Source organism: Peromyscus maniculatus, chromosome 4, assembly GCF_049852395.1.
Source record: "Peromyscus maniculatus bairdii isolate BWxNUB_F1_BW_parent chromosome 4, HU_Pman_BW_mat_3.1, whole genome shotgun sequence".
NCBI classification, from domain to species: Eukaryota; Metazoa; Chordata; class Mammalia; order Rodentia; family Cricetidae; genus Peromyscus; species Peromyscus maniculatus.
In genome coordinates, this window is record NC_134855.1 from 144,029,077 (window position 1) to 144,051,103 (window position 22,027).

General features: G+C 48.9%; 1 protein-coding gene across 1 annotated transcript; it reads right to left on the bottom strand.

Annotated features, from left to right (window-relative positions):
- Positions 1 to 1,795: 1,795 nt before the first annotated feature.
- Positions 1,796 to 11,368, bottom strand: R3hdml (R3H domain containing like). The gene is made up of 5 exons (XM_006971028.3): positions 11,108 to 11,368; positions 7,915 to 8,033; positions 6,298 to 6,430; positions 4,969 to 5,084; positions 1,796 to 2,082 (listed from the first exon to the last, which is right to left on the bottom strand). The coding sequence occupies exons 1-5, from the start codon at positions 11,366 to 11,368 to the stop codon at positions 1,950 to 1,952; spliced, it is 762 nt and encodes a 253-aa protein (XP_006971090.1). The 3' UTR covers positions 1,796 to 1,949.
- Between the last annotated feature and the right edge of the window lie 10,659 nt (positions 11,369 to 22,027).

Sequence of the window (22,027 nt, forward strand, 5' to 3'; positions counted from 1 at the left end):
CCCAAGGAAGGACATGGGGATGGACATAGAGCCATCCCTAAGTAGAAAGGCTTTTATCTGGAATAATAAACTTGCAGTTGTATCCTTGGCCTTCCTTCCTTCACTTCCACCATTGTAACTACTCACACTTTCTCTTCTGCTGAGTGGAGTAATCACACACACACACACACACACACACACACACACACACACACACACACACACACGCCTGTGCTGTTGTGGTGTGTCCATCCTCTTCGGCTTCCAGCAGAGCCTCTGCTACCTCAACCACTTCTCAGCAAATCCAATTTTCTTCTCTTGTTTTTCAACTCCCTGGAAGCTAAAGGGGATCCAATAAGAGCCACAGCCTGAGACAGAAAGACTGTATTGGTAGTGGAAAGGGACAAGAGTGATATGCACCAGTCAAGACCTTCGTGGACAGGATCAGAGAGAAGACTCAGTTGTTCCAGGATTCCACAGAGGCTCTGGGTGAAGGGGGTACGTTTTCTTTCCAGTCTGAACTCTTTCTTTGAATGAAAACTTCTCTAGCTCACAGGGAGTGGGCCCCAGTATGAGGGCAAGGTCTGAAGGAAGAAATTTTACTATCTCTAGAGACAAAAGGACTTTTGTGTTTTATGATCTATGGGTGAGATGGGGTGGGGAGAGGGGAAATGGTTTATTGGAATGAAAATGACATTGTAAGGAAGAAAAAAGGAGAGAACCAGTCTGTAGAGCCTAAGATGGAAAAATGCACTGTGCAGTGATGAGCAGAGGAAAAGAGAACAGGGCAGATGGAGTGCAGTGATGGGCAGAGGGAGGAGAGAGCAGGGCACATGGAGTGCAGTGATGATGGGCAGAGGAAGAGAGAGGGGACAGAGGGAGTGCAGTGATGGGCAGAGGAAGAGAGAGCGGGGCAGCCAGAGTGCTACAGAGAAAAATGTCAGAGGTAGAAAGGACTCCTTGGCCAACTTGTGGTTGTGTTGTTTCATTGGAGAAGTTTCAGAAAGGGTGAAGAATTATGAATTCAAACCTCAGTGGCTCATCTATGAGACAAGGCTGGAAGCTGTGGTTGTTCTAGAAAATGTACCAAGGGTAGGGATATGATATGCACCAACAAACAAAAACATTGTTAGAACTTGAAATTTGCCCAACCTAGGAGGAAACGCCAGTCCCAGAAGGCTGGCCGGGAAGGCTGGAATTAGTTGGCAGGAGGCAAGTCTTAGGGCAAAGCTGTTTGGTTGTTGTTGTTGATTTGTTACCCTCCACCTTGCTGTGTAGCTGAGGATGACCTTCAGCTTCCAATCTCTTGACTCCAGTCCCTGAACTCTGGGACCACAGGTGTGCACCACCATGCTGGGGTTGTGTAGTGCTGGGACACTCTAACACCGAGCTACAGCCCAGGTTGAGACTATTTGACAAATGCCTGTCACTAGGTGGACAGTCTTGGGGTAGAAGCCTCAGAGTCACAAAGGAAGCTTCCTATTCTGTTCCCAGCAGCCCTCACTGCAGAGAATCAGGCAAATGAAAAATGCAGGTCTTGCCAGGCACAGTGGTGCATGCCTTTAATCCCAGCACTCTTGAGGCAAAGGCAGACACATCTCTGAGTTCAAGGCCAGCCTTGTCTATACAGTGAGTTTTAGAATAGCCAAGTCTACACAGAGAAAACATATATTGAAAACCAAAACCAAAACCAAAACAAAACAAAACAAAACAAAAAAAGTGAAAAAAGAAAGAAAGGAAGGAAGAAAGAAAGGAAGAAAGAAAGAAAAATGCTTGTCTCCCTAGATATCATAGAGAAGAAAGATGTTACTAAGGAAGGAAGAGGAGGCACCTTTGACATGTATCAGACATTTAAGAAAAGGAATTTATAAAGAACTGTAGGGTTGCCCACCCCCTGTTTCCCTCTCAACTTTGGGGAGGAATCTTCCCAGGGTCAGGCCTAGCCAGGGGCACCAAAACATTGGGCCAGTTCAGATCCATGGAAGCCTGTTGGATTTGAGCCCAGAGAAACACATGTTGCTGTTGCAGTTGCCTTGGTAACTGGAGGGACAGGCAGAACACGGCTTCCCAGTCTTGTAGGGTGCCTCCCCAATCCAATTGCCCCTACAAGAGAACAGGCCCAGGGGGGAACAGGATTAGGATACAGGAGAGTTTAGGTGAAACATCCTTCACAGATTTACATGTTTCAGTCCTGGGGTCCACTGCCTATGTGACCTTGAGCTTGGCACCTCTGTAAGCCCTGGTTTCTTCCTCTGTAAACCCAGCAGATTTCTCCTCCATAGGGATGCAGAGAACAGCAGAAAATGCAGCCTGTGCACATATGCACAGCATCATTGTGCTTGGAAAATAGTGACATCTGGTAAGGTTTGGTTTTTTCTCCTTCCCTAGCCTCCCTGGAGGGGGCAGATTTGGGTTCTGGTCCTGAGTTCTCATCCTAGTGACATCCGAGCCACTTCATTTCTTGGAAACTGATATTATCCTTTGGATAAAATAAATGAAACTGTGTCCATGAAAATTATGGGAAATGACCTTTGGGAAAAACCCTTGTGGTATATGTATGCTGTGCAAATGAGAGCTTGAGTAATTAGCTGATGGGGATAAGTAGGCATAAGTGGCCTATTCATAGAGTCTCATTATGGCCACTACCCTCCATATCTTCAAGTCTTCACCCTTAATCTAGATATACTGCTATAGAATTACCCTCTCAAAAGACCACTACCTGCCGGGCAGTGGCGGTGCACGCCTTTAATCCCAGCACTTGCAGAGGCGGGTGGATCTCTGTGAGTTTGAGGCCAGCCTGGGCTACAGAGTGAGTTCCAGGAAAGGTACAAAGCTACACAGAGAAACCCTGTCTCAAAAAACCAACAAAACAAAACAAAACAAAAAACAAACAAAAAAACCCACTACCTTTTGTGGAAGGGAATGGGGAGTTATTGTCTAATAGTTATAGGGATTTCTCTGGGCTGATAAAAGGGGAAAGGGGAAAGTTTAGAAGGGATGGCTGAGCAAACGGCTCAGTTGGTAGAGAGCTTGCCTTGCATGCACAAAGCCTTGGGTTCAGTTCCTAGTACCACATATAACGGGTGTGGAGGTCATGTTTATAATTCCAGCACTTGGAGGTGGGGGCAGGGGGATTAGTTCAAGGTCAACATTAGCTAATTAATGAGTTGAAAGCCAGCCTGGGCTACATGAGACCTTGTCTCAAAAGAAAAACAGAGCAGCAAGACGACTCAACACTCAAGGCACTTGCTGCCAAGCCGGATGACCCGAGCTCAATCCCTAGATTGATAGAAGAGAATCAACTCCATGAAAATTTCCTCCGACCTCCACATATGCACTGTGATGTGTGGGCACCACCCCCACGAACAAATAAATCACTGTAAGATAAATAAATAAATGGCAATGATTGCACAGTATTAGGATAATAATTGTCACTGAATTCTTCACTTAGGAAAGACTCAATGGTATCTTTTATGTTCTTCCTTCTCTGAAAACCTAGTCACCTCCGGCTCTTGCTCTAGGCTACCCCAGTATCTTATCTCTGGCCTTCTGTCAGTTATCGTCAACCCCTAAGGCTCCTTTTTCATACTTTAAGTGAGTGAACACTCCTTATAGCCAGAAATGGAATCTCCTCCTCCCCCAAAAGTAATTGGGTTAGTTTTATGTGTTGCGTGTTTTGTTCTTGCTTTTGAGACAGGGTGTTTTGTAGCCCAGACTGGACCTCACTATGCAGCCTAGGTGACCCATGAACTCTTCTGCTTCCTCCTTCACTGTCCTGAGATTACACCGTGCACCAGCATGTCTGGCAAGTGCTCAGCAAAGTATGGACTTCTGAATTCATAGCAGATCTCATTAACTTCTTCATTCATCCATCGAGCTCTTCAGGATGTCCATGGATATCAGGATTGGTGCCAGATACTATAAACTGTATTTTTTAAAGGTCCTCTTGGGAGCCAGGCATGGGGTGTTCCTATAACCCCAACAATCAGAAGGTCAAGGCAAGGAGGCCCGGAAGTTCAGTCTTCTTCATTGAGAATTTGAGGCCAGCCTGGGGCTATAAGAGAGCCTGTCTTTTTTTTTTTTTTTTTTTTAAAAAAAAAAAAAAAGACACTCTAGGATAAGAAGGGGTGGAGGTGAGGGCCTGGGTGATAGAATCAAAGAAATTCTTTGTTTTTTGTTTGTTTAACCACTTGAGGGTAAGTTCTACTTTCAAAAAAGAAGATAATGGTTAAATTGGGTTGTTACCTCCTATTCCCAGCTCTGGGGAAACTGAGGCAGAATGTAATCACTGCAGGTTTGAGGCTACTCTTGGCTAAGCAGTGAGTTTCAGGTCAGTCTAGGTTACAGAGTGAGACCTGTGTGTGTGTGTCGGGGGGGGGGGGAGTTGTTTTGAGCTGAAAATCTGTAATGTTTGTAAGTCTGCATACTGATATTGGATGAGAATTTTTCTTGCCATTTCCCTGTGTTTCCAAGAGATTTGTGTAAAGATGGCTCCTGATCTGCCTATTGCGGTGATGGGTGAGTCTGGGAGAGAGAGCCGTGTGCATGCGCTGTCCGTCTTTGCTCGCCATCCAATCCGCCCTCCTACAGGGGCAGGTGTTCTTAGTTGTCTGTTTCTTGGGGTGAGCTCAGAGGACTAGCACTGCGCCCATATGCTCAGTGATGCCTGGCATTGGTGTGGAAGGCTAGCTTCATGGTGAAATATTAGCACAGCCACTTGGTGGGCAGATGGGGCAATTCAGGCCACGATCCACCCCCCACCCCCACCTTTCGCCCTCCTCCTCCTCTCTCCTTGGGTACAGAAGAAGGATTATTGGCTGAGGCTGTGACTAAATGGTACAATACTTGCCTAGCTTGTGCAAGACCCAGTCCTGGTGCCACAAAACAAACAAGCAAGCAAGCAAACAAGCAAAAGCCTTGTCAATCGACTCTCTTAAACTGCCAAACCAGTCTGGCATTGCACTGGAGGAACCCTGGTGCGGTACTTACTTAATGGCATAGTTGCAGACCAGGTACACAGCCTGCTGCCAGGTGCTGCCCCACACATTGATGCTGCTGCAGGTGTGAAGAGCACAGCCCAGCCGACTGGAGGATGCCCACACCATCTGCGGAAGCACAGAGACAAGTAGGCCGAGGCTTGGAGGAGCCCCAGAGCCCTGAGCAGCATGGTTACTGGACCCCATCCCAGCTGAGTACAGTATGTGAAGTCTTGGGGCCCCGGGGGCTGGAGGACAGGAGAAGAGGCCATGCCTGCCTTATCCTAAGGGGTTGGGGAATGGCTTGAGACATTTATTCTGTAATAGTGTTTCTCAAAAATAACATTTTACTGAAACCAACAGTAAGGAATATGTTTCATATTGTTACACAGAGAAATATGTGCACAAGGCGCCAAAGTGTGATGAAGGAATTAGGGGTGTTGCTTGTAGTAGAATGCAGGCATGCCTGGCAGTTCTAAGGCCCTGGGTGTACCCAGCATACCAGAGAGCGTTATGTATTTATCTGTATCATGTGTGATGTGTCACTATTGTCTATACCCTTTCATTCATGTTTTCTTAAGATTTTCCTTTTAGTGACAGCCTTTGAAAGTCATTGGAGTGTTGGAGGTTAAACACAAACGTTTGAATCACACACGCTTGAATCAGTATTTCAACATCACCTGCTGTGAGATTTTGAGTCTCTGCTCCTCTCTGTGCCTCTGATGGAGGTAATAATGTCCCATGATTTTGTCGAGTTTTTTTTTTTTTTTTTTTTTGAAACAGCCTCATTATGGGTGGCCTGGAACTTGAGATATAGACCAGGCTGACCTTGAACTCATAGAGATCTGCCTGCCTCTGCCACCCAAGGCATAAATCACCATGTCGGGCTATTGTTTTGAAGATAGTTGGAAAGGCTGGGTGAACAAAACAGAGAGTAGGAGTTTTGGGAAACCGAAAATACCCAAAACATTCAAAACAGAACAGTGGAAGGGTATGATGCCTGTAATCTCAGAAGGTGAGGCAGGAGGATTTCTGTGAGTTCCAAGCCTGTGAGATACAATACATCTCAATTCATTGTCTGTACCACTTTCCAGAAATGTATGCCTTACATAAAGGAAAGCTCACACTGGGAGTGGTGGGCATGTCTGTAGTCCCAGCACTCAGGAGGCTGAGACAGGAGGATGGAGAGTGAGAGACCAGCCTGGGACACACAATGACCCTGTCTACAAAAGAGAAACAAAAGGAAGCCCCCAGGGCCTGCTTGAATTCTCACTCTGCCATCCCCGTTATTCTCTGAGGTGCCAGGGTCTGCAGAGCAGCCCTCTTGGCCGACAGAGGGTACCTGGGTATAGTGGGAGCAGACAGGACCGCTGCAGAGCCAGGGGCAGTGTGGGGTACAATCCTTTGGAGCTGGGAATGAGTAGTGCCGCTTTTCCTCAGACCAAGACTTCACGAGATCTACCACAGACCGGTACCTGGGGAGGCCAAGAACACGGAAGAAGGTGAAGAGAGGGTGGGAAAGTCAATCTGTCCCCAATTTGTCTGGTGAATCACTTCATTTCTTCATCACATTCCCCATCTGTAAAATGATGGATCCCCTAGAACTGGAGTTACAGACAGGTGTGAGCTGCTGTGTGGGTGCTGGGAATCGAACCCAGGTCCTCTGGAAGAGCAGCCGGTGCTCTTACCCACTGAGCCAGCTCTCCAGCCCCTGGGCTGCACTTTTTCTGAAGGGAATTATCTGTTAGCTTTCCTTTCCCCGACTGCCCCTTGGTGTTTTATCTTAGTCTCCATCATGATGTTTAACACTCAGGCATAGAGTCAGAAGAGCAGTCAGGAGTGACCTGGGAGTACTCACACTGGCAGTGTGCAACCTTTCTCTGTGAGCTTCGGAAGGGCTGGCCGTCAGGCCACGGACAGGGAGATGGAACAGTGAGAGAGGGTGTGTGAGCTTGGGGAAGGACCTGGTCACCAAGATCAGCTCTGCCGGGCTCTGAGAGATCATTCATGATTCCCAAGGCTTGGCACTGGTTCTAAGCAGCCGGTGACATGCAAAGGTGCAGAAGGGCCCAATGGTCCCAGGAACTCGGTCATCAGACCAACCTTGATCCCTGCTGAGGTCATGGCAAACTCAGCACGGAGAGAGTCATGTTTTCCTAATGACCTTGGTTGGTAGAATAAAAATGTGACATATGACCATCTCTTAAATGTTTCTGTGTATGTCTGTGTGCACATGTGCACACATATGTGTTCATGAGGGGCATGTTGTATACATGTGGAGGCCGGAAGTCAACCCCAGGTATCATTTCTTAGATGCTATTTACTTTGTTTTTTGAGACAGTGTCTCTCACTGGCCTAAAATTCAAAGATTAGGCTGATCTGCCAGTGATCCCCAGGGATCCTCTGCCTCCATTTCTACAGTGCTGGGTGTGTACCCCTGTGTTCGGCTTTTTATGTAGGTTCTGGGGTTTGAACACAGGTCCTTGTGCTTGTCAGACGAACTTTACCAGCTTCCCCTCAGCCCTTATGAAACCCACAAGTCTAGCACTAGCTAATCTGGGTCAACAGAGGCCCCAGGTTTTGGAATATAGTCAAAACTTCCTCAGGTCGCACATATCAGAACTCAGGCGCCCACATTCTGACTCCGAAGCTGGAATAGTGACAAGAGCCAGGCTGGTGGTTCAGTTCCAGTGTCATTCCATGTACTCATCTCCTCCCCTCCGCCCTCGCTCCACTCCCCACAGCCCTCATCGCCTCCCTCTCAGAAGCAGCATGGACTCTCTTGTTTGTCTACCCCGTTTCGCCTGCATCTCCTAACTAGAGTGAGTTTCTCTGTGTGCAGAGCCTATCCACCCGGTTCATCACAGGAACCACCACTGTGCATAGCACCTGAGCCAGAATAAGGACTTGGCGTACTTTGTCGAATGACTAAATGAAGAAAGGGCAGAGATTCACTCACCGGCCAGAATGGATAGAGAGGTTCTGGCCCACGTATTTCATCAGCTGTGAGGGTCCGTGGGCCCAGATGCACTGGGTGGCCCAGGCTTCCGCAGACCTGGCCAGCTGTTCATCCCAAACCTGATGAAAGAAAGACCGTGAACTTGCCCGAGGGTAAATAACCACGTGACCATAGTGAGGCGCTCACATGCCCATTTGCACTATGCTTTCTCAGTCTCCTGAGATCAACACACACCCGGAGAGATCAGAAAACAGAGGCTCAAAGGCTTTGACGCCCAGGTCAAGCACAAATCCACAGCTGAGCCAGGGTCTGTGCTCCTGTCTCTGGCCCTGAGTCCCGGGCTCTTTCTTCCCCACTAGACCTCAAACTTAAAGCCCCCAGCTCTGTTTAGAGTCCCAGGGCATCTGTAATAGTTATCAGCAGTCCTTCCATGTGACTGAGCCCAGAGTGAGGAAGAATCATTGATTTTAAGTTCGCAGTATTTTCATTTAAAAATCGAATTCACGACTTCTTTTAAAAGTGTAAAAACATACAAAAAATTAAGATTAAAAATAATAAAAGATTAAAAAATAAAAAGGAAGTGAGCACCTTTAATCCTGGCATTCGGGAGGCAGAGACAGTTGGATTTCTATAATTTCAAGGCCAGTCTGGCCTACAGAGCAAGTACCAGGCCAGCCAAAGCTACATAACAAACAGATACTGTTACAAACAAACAAACAAACAAACAAACAAACAAATAAATAAATAAATAAAAGATATCAAAAGAAGGCAAAGTGGAGTATTCTCTATCTCTCATCACTCCTGGATTGTCACTTAAGCCACCCTGTACCCTTCCCCACCGGTCTCCAACAGGAGTATTCCCTGTAACCCAGGTATATAGATACACAAATGGCTGTGAATACTCTGTTCTGTATCCAATTCTTCATTTGACAAGATAGGTGGCCCAGTGACCATTCCACATCGGTGCCTAGTAGACCCCCTCCTTATCCTTCTTCGTAGTGATAGAAGTTTCCTGTGTGGGGTGAGGGGATATCTCTTAAACAAACAAACAAACAAACATTCCCAGGGCTGGAGAGCACTTACTGCTCTTACAGGAGACCTGGGTTTGGTTCCCAGAACCCACATTGCAGCTCACAATTGCCTATAATTTCAGTTCTAGAGTGTCTGACAACCTCTTCTGTTTAAGGGAAGCCTGGACTACATGAGGCTGAAACAGGATAACAAGATAGGGAAAATTATGGGGACGTGGGAAGAGAGACGAGCCCTGTCCCCTCAAAGCCTCCTAGCAGCTAATAACATTTTCCATTGCTGACAAGACCTTGTCTCAAAACCAAGCCAAGGGTAGGAGAGAGATGGCTCATCAGTTAAGAGCACTGGCAGCTCTTCCAGGGGACCCAGGTTCAGTTCCCAGCACCCACATGGAGGTTCCAGGGGATCCAATGCCTCCTTCTGGCCTCCCTGGGCACCAGGCACACACATGGCGCATGGGCATCCATGCAGGCCAAACACCCACACATGTAAAAATAAATAAATAAAATTGTAACAAACAAAACCGCCAGAGCCAGTTTCCTTCCAACTCTGACTCCCTGGAATCCTTTGTGTTAGTTTTTGTTCACTCAGCAAATATTGAACAATATTCCCTGGCACCAAGGACTCAGACTAGCAAGGAAATGATCTGTCAAACAAGCATGACTCATGACAACCCCGGGGCATGTGGGAATGTGGAAAGTGACCCAGATCTTCTTGGGGCTTGGAAGAAAAGGGTTCAATGGTGAGGGTTGCTTGGTCTCACCTGGTCTCACCCTGTTCTGTGGGCACAAGCTGCCAAGCAAACAAGAACGGGAGATGCTAAGAAGCCCAGCCCCCCACCCCACACACACACGCCCAATTGCTGCCTCCCACTTTTTCAGGGAAAGCAGAGCAAAGAGGGAAGGCAGGAACAAGGTCAAGGCACTGAGACCCTCGCCAGCATTCCCGGAGAGAGTAGCTGGCTGGCTTCCTGAGTTCTATACCACGCTCAGTAAGTAAACGCCTGTTGGGGCTATCTCCACCCATACACTGGTGCTCAATTAATGTGTCATTTGTTTGGAAACCAGAGACCTTCTGGGTGGCAGTTTCAGTGTTAATAAATGAGTGAGTGAGTCAGCAAATACATACATGACAGCCCACCCTCCCCACCCCCACCCACCGCAGCTCTTATTCTGGCCCCTTTACAATTACCTCCTGACATGGGATATTGGGCTCTGTATCTTGTTGGTGGCCTTTAATTTTTCTTACCCATCCCTCCAGCCCCCACAAAAGTAGACTTCTTGAGGGAGTAAGCCTTGTTCTCCACAGTACCCAGAAAAGGCTTAGCGCTCTGTCCGGCTCCAAGCAGGAAGTGGCTCATAGGGACCGCTGAAAGGAGGTCACATTTGTTAGGCTGGAGGAGGTCTATCAGCTATCTCTTTTCCTAAAGATGCCTCTGTGGGCCGGCAGCCTGTCTCTCCAGGCTTTGGGGACAATGGTCCCAGGGAGGAGTTGGGATAGGAGGATATTCCTCCTCCACACTGACGGTTTTGGTTTCTGGGAGACTGAGCTAAGAGACTCGAGGATGGACTCTTTGAAGAAAACATTCCAACCAGCACTGAGATTCAGCTCCAGGCATTCCTCAGCTCAAGATACCCTGGTCCTTGCCTGTCCTCCACTGAGACTGGGAATGAATGGTCTGGGTGTGTCAGGCAACCCTCTCTGGTGAGAGACAATAGCCTGGAAAGTCTCCCACCCCCTGCAGGTCCCCAGTGTGGAGGCAAAATTCTTGGACAGCATATTGTGTTAGAGAAAACTCCCACCTTAGCAGACCAGGCTTGCAATCGAGGCTGGAGGACCCTAGGCAAACCTGTCCTCTGACTTAATTCCTTCATTTGGAAAACAGACAAAATACTGTCTTGAAGGAAGAGGGTTATGTGAAGGACCTGGCAGGGTGTTCTACAGATAGTATTCTTTTTTTCCCCACCCCACCCCCACCTCCATTCACTGAGAATTTATGCCATGGCCTTACTTTCTGTATCTGTAAAATGGATTACTCATTTTCACTGTTTGCTTGGACTAGGCAGGCAGATGGTTCAGCTCTTCAAAGCTAGCCAGCCTCTCCAAGACACAGTGAGCAATCTGGTGTTGGCTGGAAGGTGCACCAGGAAGGCTTGGGACTCACCATATACTCCATGTTGGCAGCAGGTGGGTGTACGCTGGCCCGGATGTGGTTGTGATAATCCAGCAAGGCACTCATGTCCCGGGCAGAGATATGGCGCTTCCGGCGGAACCGGGGCACCCCCAAGCCAGACAGGGACCACACAGCTATGTTCTTGGGTTGGCCCAGGACCAGTGTGGTGTTGGGCATCCTTAAGGCCCCCACTGTGTGGCCTGTCCAGAGGAGAAGGCCTGCCAGGCCCAGGATGCTGGCCAGAAGAGGCATAGCTGTCTGGGATCGTGTACCTGGTGCCGAGAAGAGCTGCTGCCTAGAAGAGGTGGGTGTGAGAATGTCAAACCCTGAGAGCTCTCCTTGGGCACTGCCAGTCCAGAGAATGCTCCCTGGTAACTTGGCAGAGATCCTCTGACCCAGCTCTTGTCCAGATACTCAATACTTCCGCCTTCCTCCCCACTGGACTCAGTTGCTTAGATGATGAGAAGAAATGCCCAGACAGTGGCTAATCCAGACCGGGCTCTGGAGCAGGAAGGTGCTACCACTTCAAAGCCAAGACTCTGTCACATTTGCCCAGGAGACAGACGGCCATCTCCTCTGGCCAAACATCCTCTTTCCAACCCCATAATGTTGGGCTCAGCCGATGCCCACAGAAGCAGAACAGGCCCTTTTCTCAGTGCGGCAGCCTCAGGATGGAGGGGGTGACATGGGAAGAGCAGATGCCAGAGGGTGACAGAGGCAGAAAGGACATTGGAGGTCAGAGAAAGAGACAAGAGAAACCAGAGGAAGGAGACCGAGACAGGGACTGTAAAGGAAATGGGAGGGAGGGAAGAAAGGAGAGCTGGAATAATAGAATGAAGGAAAGAACACGGAGAAGTAGAGGCAAAGGGAAATAGAACAGGAGAGGAGGAAGAGGAGAGGAGAAGACAAGAGAGGGCGGGAGAGGCCAGCAGAGACCAGGCATCAGGTTCACTGGGGGCACATACCCAGAACGGGCAGCCCCAGGAGGTGGCCGAGAAGGCAGGGTCTTCTGTACGTGTCCTGGTAGTGCAGCGATTTTAACAGTCCCCGGGGAGCGATGGCATCTGACGTCCCAGCCAGCAGCCCCCTCCTTGTCCAGCCAGCACATTCAGCGAGGGAGGCTCCGCCTGCCTCTCCTGTGGGCTTTGCTCTCCAGCCCTCTCCTAGTCCCTTTGCCATCTGGAGTGTGCAGGGGCTGTGGCTAAGCTGCCAGCCGACTGGAGGTATAGCAAAGGGGTAGGAGTCCTGGGAGGACATGCCCAGGCACCCAGGGAGATCCCAGACCCAGTGGAGGCCTCTACTTGCAGAATAAGGCAGCAGGAGAGAGTTCCAACTTCTTCCTAGGAAGCCCTCCAGCCTCAGAGTGGGCAGATATGATGTGAGCTAAGTATGAGCATCTGCTCTGTGCCGCATCTTGGGATGAGAGTTCTCTACACACAAGCATGGCCAACATTCAGAGGCAGGTGCCACGACCCCTCCCTGTCCCACTCTGTAGAGGAAGACTCTGAGCCCCACAGAGGTGAAGGCAGAAGGTCACAGTCAACAGAGCCTGGGTTCAAATCCAAGTCTGCCTGCTCCCCAGGGCCCTGTTAGTACAAGCAACTGATGTTCTGTTCTGTATCCAAACAAAATACAGATGCGTGGAGTAAGCCCTGGAGAAGGCTTGTGCCACTCAAACAGCGTGGTGTGTGTGTGTTCAGCAAGGGGGTTCGAACCCCTTTCTTCCAGTCACTGCAAAGCGTCCATGAACCACTGTTTGGTGAACTGTTTTAGCCTCACTGGTACAAATGAGAGAAATTAAGGCACCTGCCTCATCAAACTGTTGTAAGAGCAAATGAGTCAATGTTTGTGAAGTTACAACAGCAGCTGCCACACAGCGTGTTTTCTGTGGGTGTGTGCATTCGTGTTCATGCACACCCATGTGCTCCTATTTGACTGTGTACACTTGAGTGTTAGGTGTGTGCCAGTCCCGTTACCTGCGCATAGGCATGCGGGCTTCTGTGTCACGTACTTCCAGGTGCATGCGTGAACACATATAGACATGCATGGGTGTGATTAGATCCCAACTGGTCTCTGAGTTGCTGAAATTGTGGGTTTGGCACTCATTTTTCTCCTCTTTGGTTGCTTGTGTTCTGCACAAATAACAAGCATCCCTTTAACACTCGGAGACAAGAAATGTGTAAAAGAAACAAGGATGAAAACCCCCTAGCTGGGGCTGCAGAGTTGGATCAGTGATTAAGAGCACTTGTTGCAAAGGACCTGGGTTCGATTCCCAGCATCCACACGGAGGCTCACCACCTCCTAGGGCATCAGGCACGCATGTGGTACACAGACATACATGCAGGCAAAACACACATACAGGACGAGGCTGAGTCCCTGCCCAGCTGGTGGTGCAGGGCTGAGGATGGGCTGGGACACTTGAAACCCTAGCTCCAGGCTGTTACCCAGACTGATCCTCCACAGCCCAGACGATGCAGTCGCCAAAACACACTCCTGCCGCAGCAATGTCCCTGGCCACGGCATCCCCAGCTTGGCCAAATGACCACTGGCAACTAAAGGAGGCTGTGGGAGACTGAGCTCCCTGACCTCAGCAGGACCTTCCCATCCCGTAAGGTAAGGAAAACAGACACAAACAGCACTAGCTCTTGGGGACTGGGGACAGTCAAGGCCAAACCCCTCTGGCTGCCCAACCTAGACCACTCCCAGGTGCACTGCCCAAGCCTCACCTCAGAGCTTAGCATCAGTGGTCCCGGTTCACAGGGCATCTCTGCGGCACAGATGGAGACACTGCTCCCCTGTGGGCGAGGCTGGCCCCTTTCCATGAGGCAGGTTTTTCAGCAGATAAAATAGCCAGGGTGAGGTAGGTAATAATTAGGGGTGGCCCAAATTAGGAACTCTTGGTTAATGTCTCTCAGTGGATTCTACTCCCGCTGGGTTCAGCTGCTGTCTGCTGCCTGCCTTCTCTGGACTTGACAGAGGAAGGGACGTTCTCCCAGAGAGTGGCACTGAGGCTGTATAGTTGGTGGGTCACAGGGCAGGCTGAATCCAGACAGCCTGGGTTGCTGGACCATCCACAAGGATTATTGTCTGAGTGGCCACCAACAAACTACTCAATCATTCTGTGCCTCAGTTTCACAGTCTATAAAGTGGAACCACGGGACTGAAGAGAGGGCTTAATGGTTAAGGGTGTGGGCACTGCTCTTCTAGAGGACCTGAGCTTGGTTCTCAGCATGCATGTTGGGTGCCTCACAACTCCTGAAACTCTGCTGGCCTCTGTGGGCACCTTCACACACACACACACACAAACAGACACACACGGAGGGGGGTGTTAAAATAATAAAAATATGGGACTGAGGCCAGGCATGGTGACACACACCTTTAATTCCAACACCCGGGAGGCAGAAGCAGGCTGTGAATTCAAGGTAAGCCTGGTCTACATAGTGAATTCCAGGCCAGCTAGGACTACATAGTGATATTCTGTTGAAAGCAAAACAAAAGAAAAACCTAATTTATCACAGCACACCTGTGAGGGTCAGAGGACAATCTGTGGTAGTCAGCTCTCTCTCTTTCTACCATGTGGGTTCCAGAGATCAAACTCAGGTTGTCAGGCTTGGCCGCAAGCTCCTTTATCCACTGAGCCATCTTGCTGGCCCCTGTTAGTATCTCTTTAAGACACTCAATGAAATGCCTGTCATAGCACAAGCTGCTGATACTTATAATAACAGCTAATAATAGCATCAGCAGGCAACATATGTGGACACATGGGAGGTGACAGGTTCTAAATGCTGTACACACCAAGTTTTGTTAAGTTTCATTCTGTCTTCAGGATATCAGCACCCCTGTTCTCCAGCTGGCAAGGTGGAAGTTCAGAGAGGCTAAGCAGTTTGCTCCAGGGGAAATGGGATTCTAGGCTAGGTCTCTCCCACTCCTGCGCACGAGGTCATATCCGAAATGAGAGTGTGCACCAGGAGACTGCAGCTGGACAGAGGAGCCCCAGCAGTGGGCAGGCCCTCAGAGATCATCTGGGCCCTTCGTCAGTTGAGAAGAGAGGTTCAGAAGGGTTAAACAGCTTGTCCAAGGACAACACACAGCAGCCGGCAGACTCAGGACTGCAGCCCAGGTCTGTCACTCCACATCCATGCAGGAGGAGGGCAGCCATTAGAACAGAAAAGCCATAGGGGTTTTTTTTGTTGTTTATTTGTTTGTTTTGAAACAGGGTTTTGCTATCTAGCCCAGACTGGCCTCGAAATTGTAGCAATCCTCCTGCTTCAGCCTCCCTACAGTTTTATTTTATTTTTTTTTAAATTTTCATTTACAAAAAAATATATTTAAATATGTTTATGTGTATGTGTAGTTTGCTCACATGTATGCAAGCGTATCATGGGTGACTGGTGCCTTCAGAGGTGAGAGAAGGAAGTAGGATCTCCAGGAGCTAGGGTTACAGATGATTATGAGCTTCCGTGTGAGTGCTGGGCCTTTTTCAGGAGCAGCAAATGCTCTTAACTCCGGAGGCAGAGCCAGGTGGATCTCTGTGAGTTCAAGGCCAGCCTGGTCTACAGAGCTAGACAGGCACTAAAACTACACAGAGAAACCCTGTCTCAAAAAACAAAACAAAACAAAAAAAGGATTCAAGGCCAGCATCAATTACATAGTAAAGTTTGAGGCCAGCGTGGGCTTCATAAGACCCTATTTTAAGAATCAGCAACAAAAAAAAAACACACCGCTCACTAGAGATATGACCCAAAGCAACAAAATTATAGAGAAAAACACACCAAAATAACATCAATACTAGAAAATAGTCTAAAAATATGGGGTGGGACATTGAAGGGGCTTCTAATTCTTGACTGGATTCAGGTTCCACGAGTGGCTCCCCCGGCAATACATCTTAGGCTACATGCTCCACATCTGGCTTAAAATTTTTTATGTTTATTTAGTGTGTGTGTGTGTGTGTGTGTGTGTGTGTGTGTGTGTGTGTGTGTGTGTGTGTGTCTGGTCAGAAGACAACTTGTGAGTTTCCTCTTTTCACCATGTGGGTCCTGGGATCAAACTCAGGTTATCAGGGGTAATGGTAGGTGCTCAGTACACAGACACATCTTGTTAGTCCCACACTTGGCTTTTATGTTTTGTTTTGAGACAGTCTCAAGTAGCCCATGAACTCAATATATAGCCAAGGATGACCTTGAACTTGTTTTTTACTACTATTTTATGTCCATTGGTGTTTGGCCTGCATGTATGTCTGTGTGAGGGTATCAGGGGTCCTAGAACTTGAGTTACAGACAGCTGTGAGCTGCCATGTGGGTTCTGGGAATTGAACCTGGGTGCTTTGGAAGAGAAGCCAGTGCTCTTAACCACGAGCCATCTCTCCAACGGTGACCTTGAGCTTCTGACCCTTCTACTCCTCGTCATGGGCCACCGCTCCCAGCAGCATGTTCGGCGCTGAGCATGTTCGGCGCTGAGGAGGGACCCAGGGATTTGCGCCTGCTATGAGAGCACTCAGCCAAGGGCCCAATGAGCTGCACGCCCAGGCCACATTTCACTTTTTGTGTTTGTGTTATTTTAGCAAGCTGACGATAACAATGACAGTAGTTTCCCAACCACATTTCCCACCTGTCACTGCCTTAGCTATGTACAGGAATTTTAATCTTCTTTTAACAGTTGAGAACAAAGCTTCAAAGAGAGAGGCAACTGCCCGAAGCACATAGCAAGTACATCTGGACACCAAGATTTGACCTGAAGCCAGGCCTGTGTCCCCAGAACAGCAGAATGGAGTGGCTGCTGGTGACCGTCCCTGACCTAGGGAGCGGGGCTGGAGAGGCTCACAACAGCTCAGAGTGGCTGGTGGCTTGGCAAATAAATATACATAAAATACCTCTGGGCTCCAAGGCATTGTTCTTTGCTCTCTCTGCATCCGACACTGCATCGGCTCTTCTGTGGCTCTCTCAGAGGGGAGCAGGATGGTGTAGTGGGTAAGGCCCAGCATTTCAGAGTCCAGAGCTCGGTATGACTCACACCAAGTCCCAGGCCCCCTCTGCAACTCTTTCTTGACTGTAAAATGGGAATAAGAAATCGGTGCTTCCAAGCTGGGGCTGGTGGTAGAGGTCTCGTAACCCTGGCTACTCCGGAGAGCAGGGCTGGAAGATGGTATGTTGGAAGTTAGCCTGAACTTGGTGAGAGCCTCTTTGAAAAAAGGGAAAAGTGGGGTCTGTGGCTAAGGGGGAAAGGTGCTTGCCGCCAAGCCTAATAACCTGAGTTTGAGCCCCGTGGGATCTACATGATAGAAGGAGAGAACTAAGTTGTCTTTTGCAAGTTGTCTTCTGACCTCCCCCCTCAAGCCCCCACACTAAATAAGTAAATGTAATATATATGTAATATATATTTAATGATATATATTATTATATATAAGTATGCATATTTAATGAAAATAGGGCTGGGGATGTAGCTCGGTGGTAGAGCACGTGTCTAGCATGTGGGAGGCCCTAGGTTCAGTACTGGGAAGAGAAAAAGGTGCTTTTTTATTCAGTGTAGAAATTCAGTGAGAATGAGACTGGCTAGCAGGGCAGGCAAGGTCTGTCCAGTGTTAGCCGGGAACGGGACCATTCAAACGAGCCCGTGTGTGGTCCCATGGACTGACCTTCAGGGTGGCACAGTGATTGAGCGTGACAGAGATAAGTGTGCTCATCTTTTGGAGTGCTGGTGCAGAGAAGCAGGAGGGGGGTGGGCTGCAATGCTGTTTTCATTGATCACATATTTAAACATACATGACGTGATCTTTTATTTTGAAAAAAAATGTGGTGTGGTGATTTGATACAAATATATAAAATATAGAGATCAAATCAGGGTAATTAGCATCTCCATATCCTTGATTATTAATTTTTTGTCTTGAGAACTGTCCTAGTGTGTGTGTGTGTGTGTGTGTGTGTGTGTGTGTGTGTGTGTGTGTGTGTGTAGATACAAGAGTATGTGTGGAGGCCAGAGGTTGACAATGGGTTTCTTCTTGATTACTCTCTACCCTTTTTGTTTGTTTATTTTTGAGACTGGGTCTCACTGTGTAGCTCTGGTTGGCCTGAAACTCACTATGTAGACTAAATTGGTCTCAAACTCACAGAGATCACCTGCCTATTTTCCCAGTTCTGAGGTTATGGACCTGAGCTACCCTGCCTGGCTCCACCTTTTCTCTTGAGAAAGTATCTCTCACTGAACCTGGAGCTCACCATTCAGTTAGACTGGCTAGCCAGGAAGTCCCGGAGATTGTCCTGTCTCTGCCTCCCAGTGATAGGTAGGAGTATAGGCAAGCAGAGCCATGGCCAGCTTTCTCCACGGGTGCTTAGAGTCTATCTCAGGTCCTTGTGCTTGTGAGGCAGGCAGGCACTTAACTGAGTGTGCCGTCATCATCCACCCCCAATTCCTTCTTGTAGTTTTTTGTGTCTTTGTTTGTACTGCTGGAGATTGGACCCAGAGCTGCACGAATGCGAGGCAAATGCTCTGTCTACTGCTGACCTCTCTCCTCAGGCCTTCTCCAGCTCTTCACACAAAGACTGTATGTAATTTATATCATGATCTGGGGAACATTTGCGCTGGTGACTGCATGTAAAAGATTCACCTAGGCTGGGCGGTGGTGGCACACGCCTTTAATCCCAGCACTTGGGAGGCAGAGGCAGGCGGATCTCTATGAGTTCAAGGCCAGCCTGGGCTACCAAGTGAGTTCCAGGACAGGCACCAAAACTACACAGAGAAAACCTGTCTGGAAAGAGAGAGAGAGAGAGAGAGAGAGAGAGAGAGAGAGAGAGAGAGAGAGAGAGAGAGAGAAAGAAAGAAAGAAAGATTCACCCGGTTGTACACAAGATTGGGTTAAAGCTGTTATACCTAGTACAATTTTAAGGATTATGTAAGGTTTTGAAAATCTGTTTAAAAGAATCCTCTTTTGCATTGGCAAGATGACCTGGTGGGTAAAGGCACTTGCTGACAAGCCTGTGTACCTGAGTTTGATCCTCAAAACCCATGAGAGAGAGAAGTAACTCCTGAAAGTTGCCCTCTGACCTCCACATGCATACCATGATATGTATGTATCCCTTCCTTCCATAAATAAATTAATGTTTACAAAATTAATAAAGTGTTCTGTCAACAAGAATATAATTAAAAAATTCTAAGGAGAAACAAACACGAGAGCTGGAGATATAATGGCTCAGTAGTTAAGAGGGTTTACTGCCCCGGGAGCGGAGCAGCATTTGGTCACAAACACCTATATGGGGCAGCTCACAGTCACCTGCAACTCCACCTCCAGGGCGTTCCATACACACACACACACACACACACACACACACACACACACACACACACACTTTTTAAAAGAGAGATGATGCTGCAGACCTTTAATCCCAGTATTTAGAAATCCAAAGCAAGAGGATCTCCGTGAGTTCGATGCCAGCCTAGTCTATATAGTCGCAGGTTGCGTGCTAGCCAGGGCTACAGTAGAGCGAGGACCTGACACCTGACAGTGTGGGGATGGGGAGCTGTTCTTATCCTAACATACACTTCCTAACAACTGGTAAATACCTTCCCCAACACACCACCAAGAAAATTTCAAAACCCTTCATTACTCTTGAGGGGCTGAGTGAGCTGGGGAGAGTCAGGACTCAGGCAGGGAGAACCACCTCTTCTCCAGGTGCCGAGGGTAACTGGGTTCTCCAGAAGCACTCGGAAAGGCCAGGCTAGAGAAGCATTAGAGGGTGCTGAGACTCAGAGCGAGCCGGGGAGAACAGGGAGGCACTAGGAAGTCCGCAGAGCTGTTCAACAGGGGACCTTGGTGCTGTGCCCCAGACTACAGCTAAGCGCAAGGTTGAGGGTGGGAGATAGCACGGGAGGAAGGATTGGACATAAGACCAGTGCTGAGCCCTCCAGGGAAAGGCGCTTTTTCACCCTACACCACGGCTGAGACAAGATTTCCCACAGCCCCCCTGGAACCCTCCGGAGAAGTGCCCAGAGATGTCCCTGTCAAGGACAGCTCTCCTGAGAGGCAGACAGCAGACGTCAGCCTGGTGTTTGCAGAAGCCAAGCCAGAGAGCCGCTCGCCCTCCTGTGGTGGTAGTGAAGGAGCAGAGCTGGCGTGCTTGAGCGGCCTGCCGCGGATGCCCGAGGGTGACTGGTGTTGTCGCCATCAGGCCCCAGGGATGCTCCGAGGTCCCGCTGCTGCGCCATGGCCCTGTAGTCCCGGGTCAAGGCGGTGCCCTCGGGGCTGGCGGCCGCAGGACTAGGAAATCCTCGTCCTGGTCTGGGACAGCTGCACCCGCCAGGTGTGGCCGCGGAATTTGCTGTGTCGCCTGCCCGCGCAGCTGGAGCGGAAAAGCCCAGGCGTCAGCGCCCCCTGTCTGATCACCCAGCTGCGCATTCCTGCAAGTCCCGCAGCCACCGCCCAGCTGGACCCTAAGAATTCAACAGGGCGGGGTGGAAAGCGACCGTGGGACCCTCTGGGCACAGCCGAGCCACTGTCCACTTATTAAATAGTGGCGGTTACACTGCCTTCTCTACCTCTCCAGTGGCTCTAAATATCCCTCAAAGACCATCTTTATTTCAGAGATGACCGTTTATTGTACCCCTAACTAAATGCTTGACCCCGAACAAAATAAGATTTTACATACTTATGCAGGCAACATATAAGTGTTGTCAGAGGTAGGACAGGTAATAAACACGCAGCTAGACTTGAATCCGTGTGTGTGTGTGTGTGTGTGTGTGTGTTGGTTTGGTTTATGTTTTTTCGTTGTTTTGTTTTTTGAGACAGAATTTCTCTATGTAGTTTCGGTGCCTGTCCTGGCTCTTGCTCTGTAGACCAGGCTGGCCTCGAACTCACAGAGATTCACTTGGCTCTGCCTCCTGAGTGCTGGGTTAAGGCATGCGCCACCGCCATGGGGCCACATCTGTGTTTTTAACCAATGCAATATATGATGTTCATACACTGTTAGCTGTCACTTGGTAAATTTGGCAAAGTGCTGTGGGTGTGAGATTATCCCAAAGCAGGTTGTGTTAGAGCTGCATGCTCCGGACCCAGGACTCAAGTAAGGGGGAGAAATTAAGAACATAAGGATCTTACTTTGAACCCCTGCTCTGTCAGCTGTGTGGCTTTGACTGTGTGTCCCAGTGTTTGCATTTGTAGAAAGGAATATAACAGAACCTACCTGGGGTAGGGGGCATCCTTGTGAGAAAAAGAACAATCTAGAACATCTTGATACAGAGCCCAGTGCCTGGCATATTTCTAGAATCCAGGGAATTTCTTTTACCTAGTGCTTCTTATTTTGTTATGGATGTTATTGATTGCTTACATATTTGTTTTAATGGAGATTTGTGAAATATAACAAGCATACGAGATTTATGAGAAGTCAGAGTAGAGTTTAATGAGTATTTTTTTTTCAAACTCAGATGTAGAAACAGAGACTGTTTAACTGTTCAGCCCAGCTCCAACCCCAACTGCCCCCTCTTTCTCCTCTGGTAGACAACCATCACCCTGGCATGAAGCTGACCTTGCTTCTCTCTCTGGTTTTACCAACGTCTTCCAGGCAATGACAGTTCCTTCTTCCTAGGCCTGGACCCTCCGCTGTCTGATATGGTGGTCTGAGGTCTGTAGGAGGTATGTCCATAGGAGGAAGCCGGGAGTTGGGAGGGAGTTCACGAAGGTGCTTGGGGGTCGTGAGGGTCCCAAACAAGGTCCCTGCCCTTCTCTCGCAGCTGCTGATGAGTGAAGATGCACCCCCACCCCCAGTCCTGCTCTCCCTTTGTCTAAGTTTGTATGTGTTGGAGGCACAGACGGCGTGTGCAATCCTTTCCTGCTAGGAAGGCAGGAGATCCAGCCTCTGGCCGACATCAGCTTTCCTCAGCTGCTCCAGGAGTGACTGGGTATTCCCTAGGCTTGGGAGAGCAGCA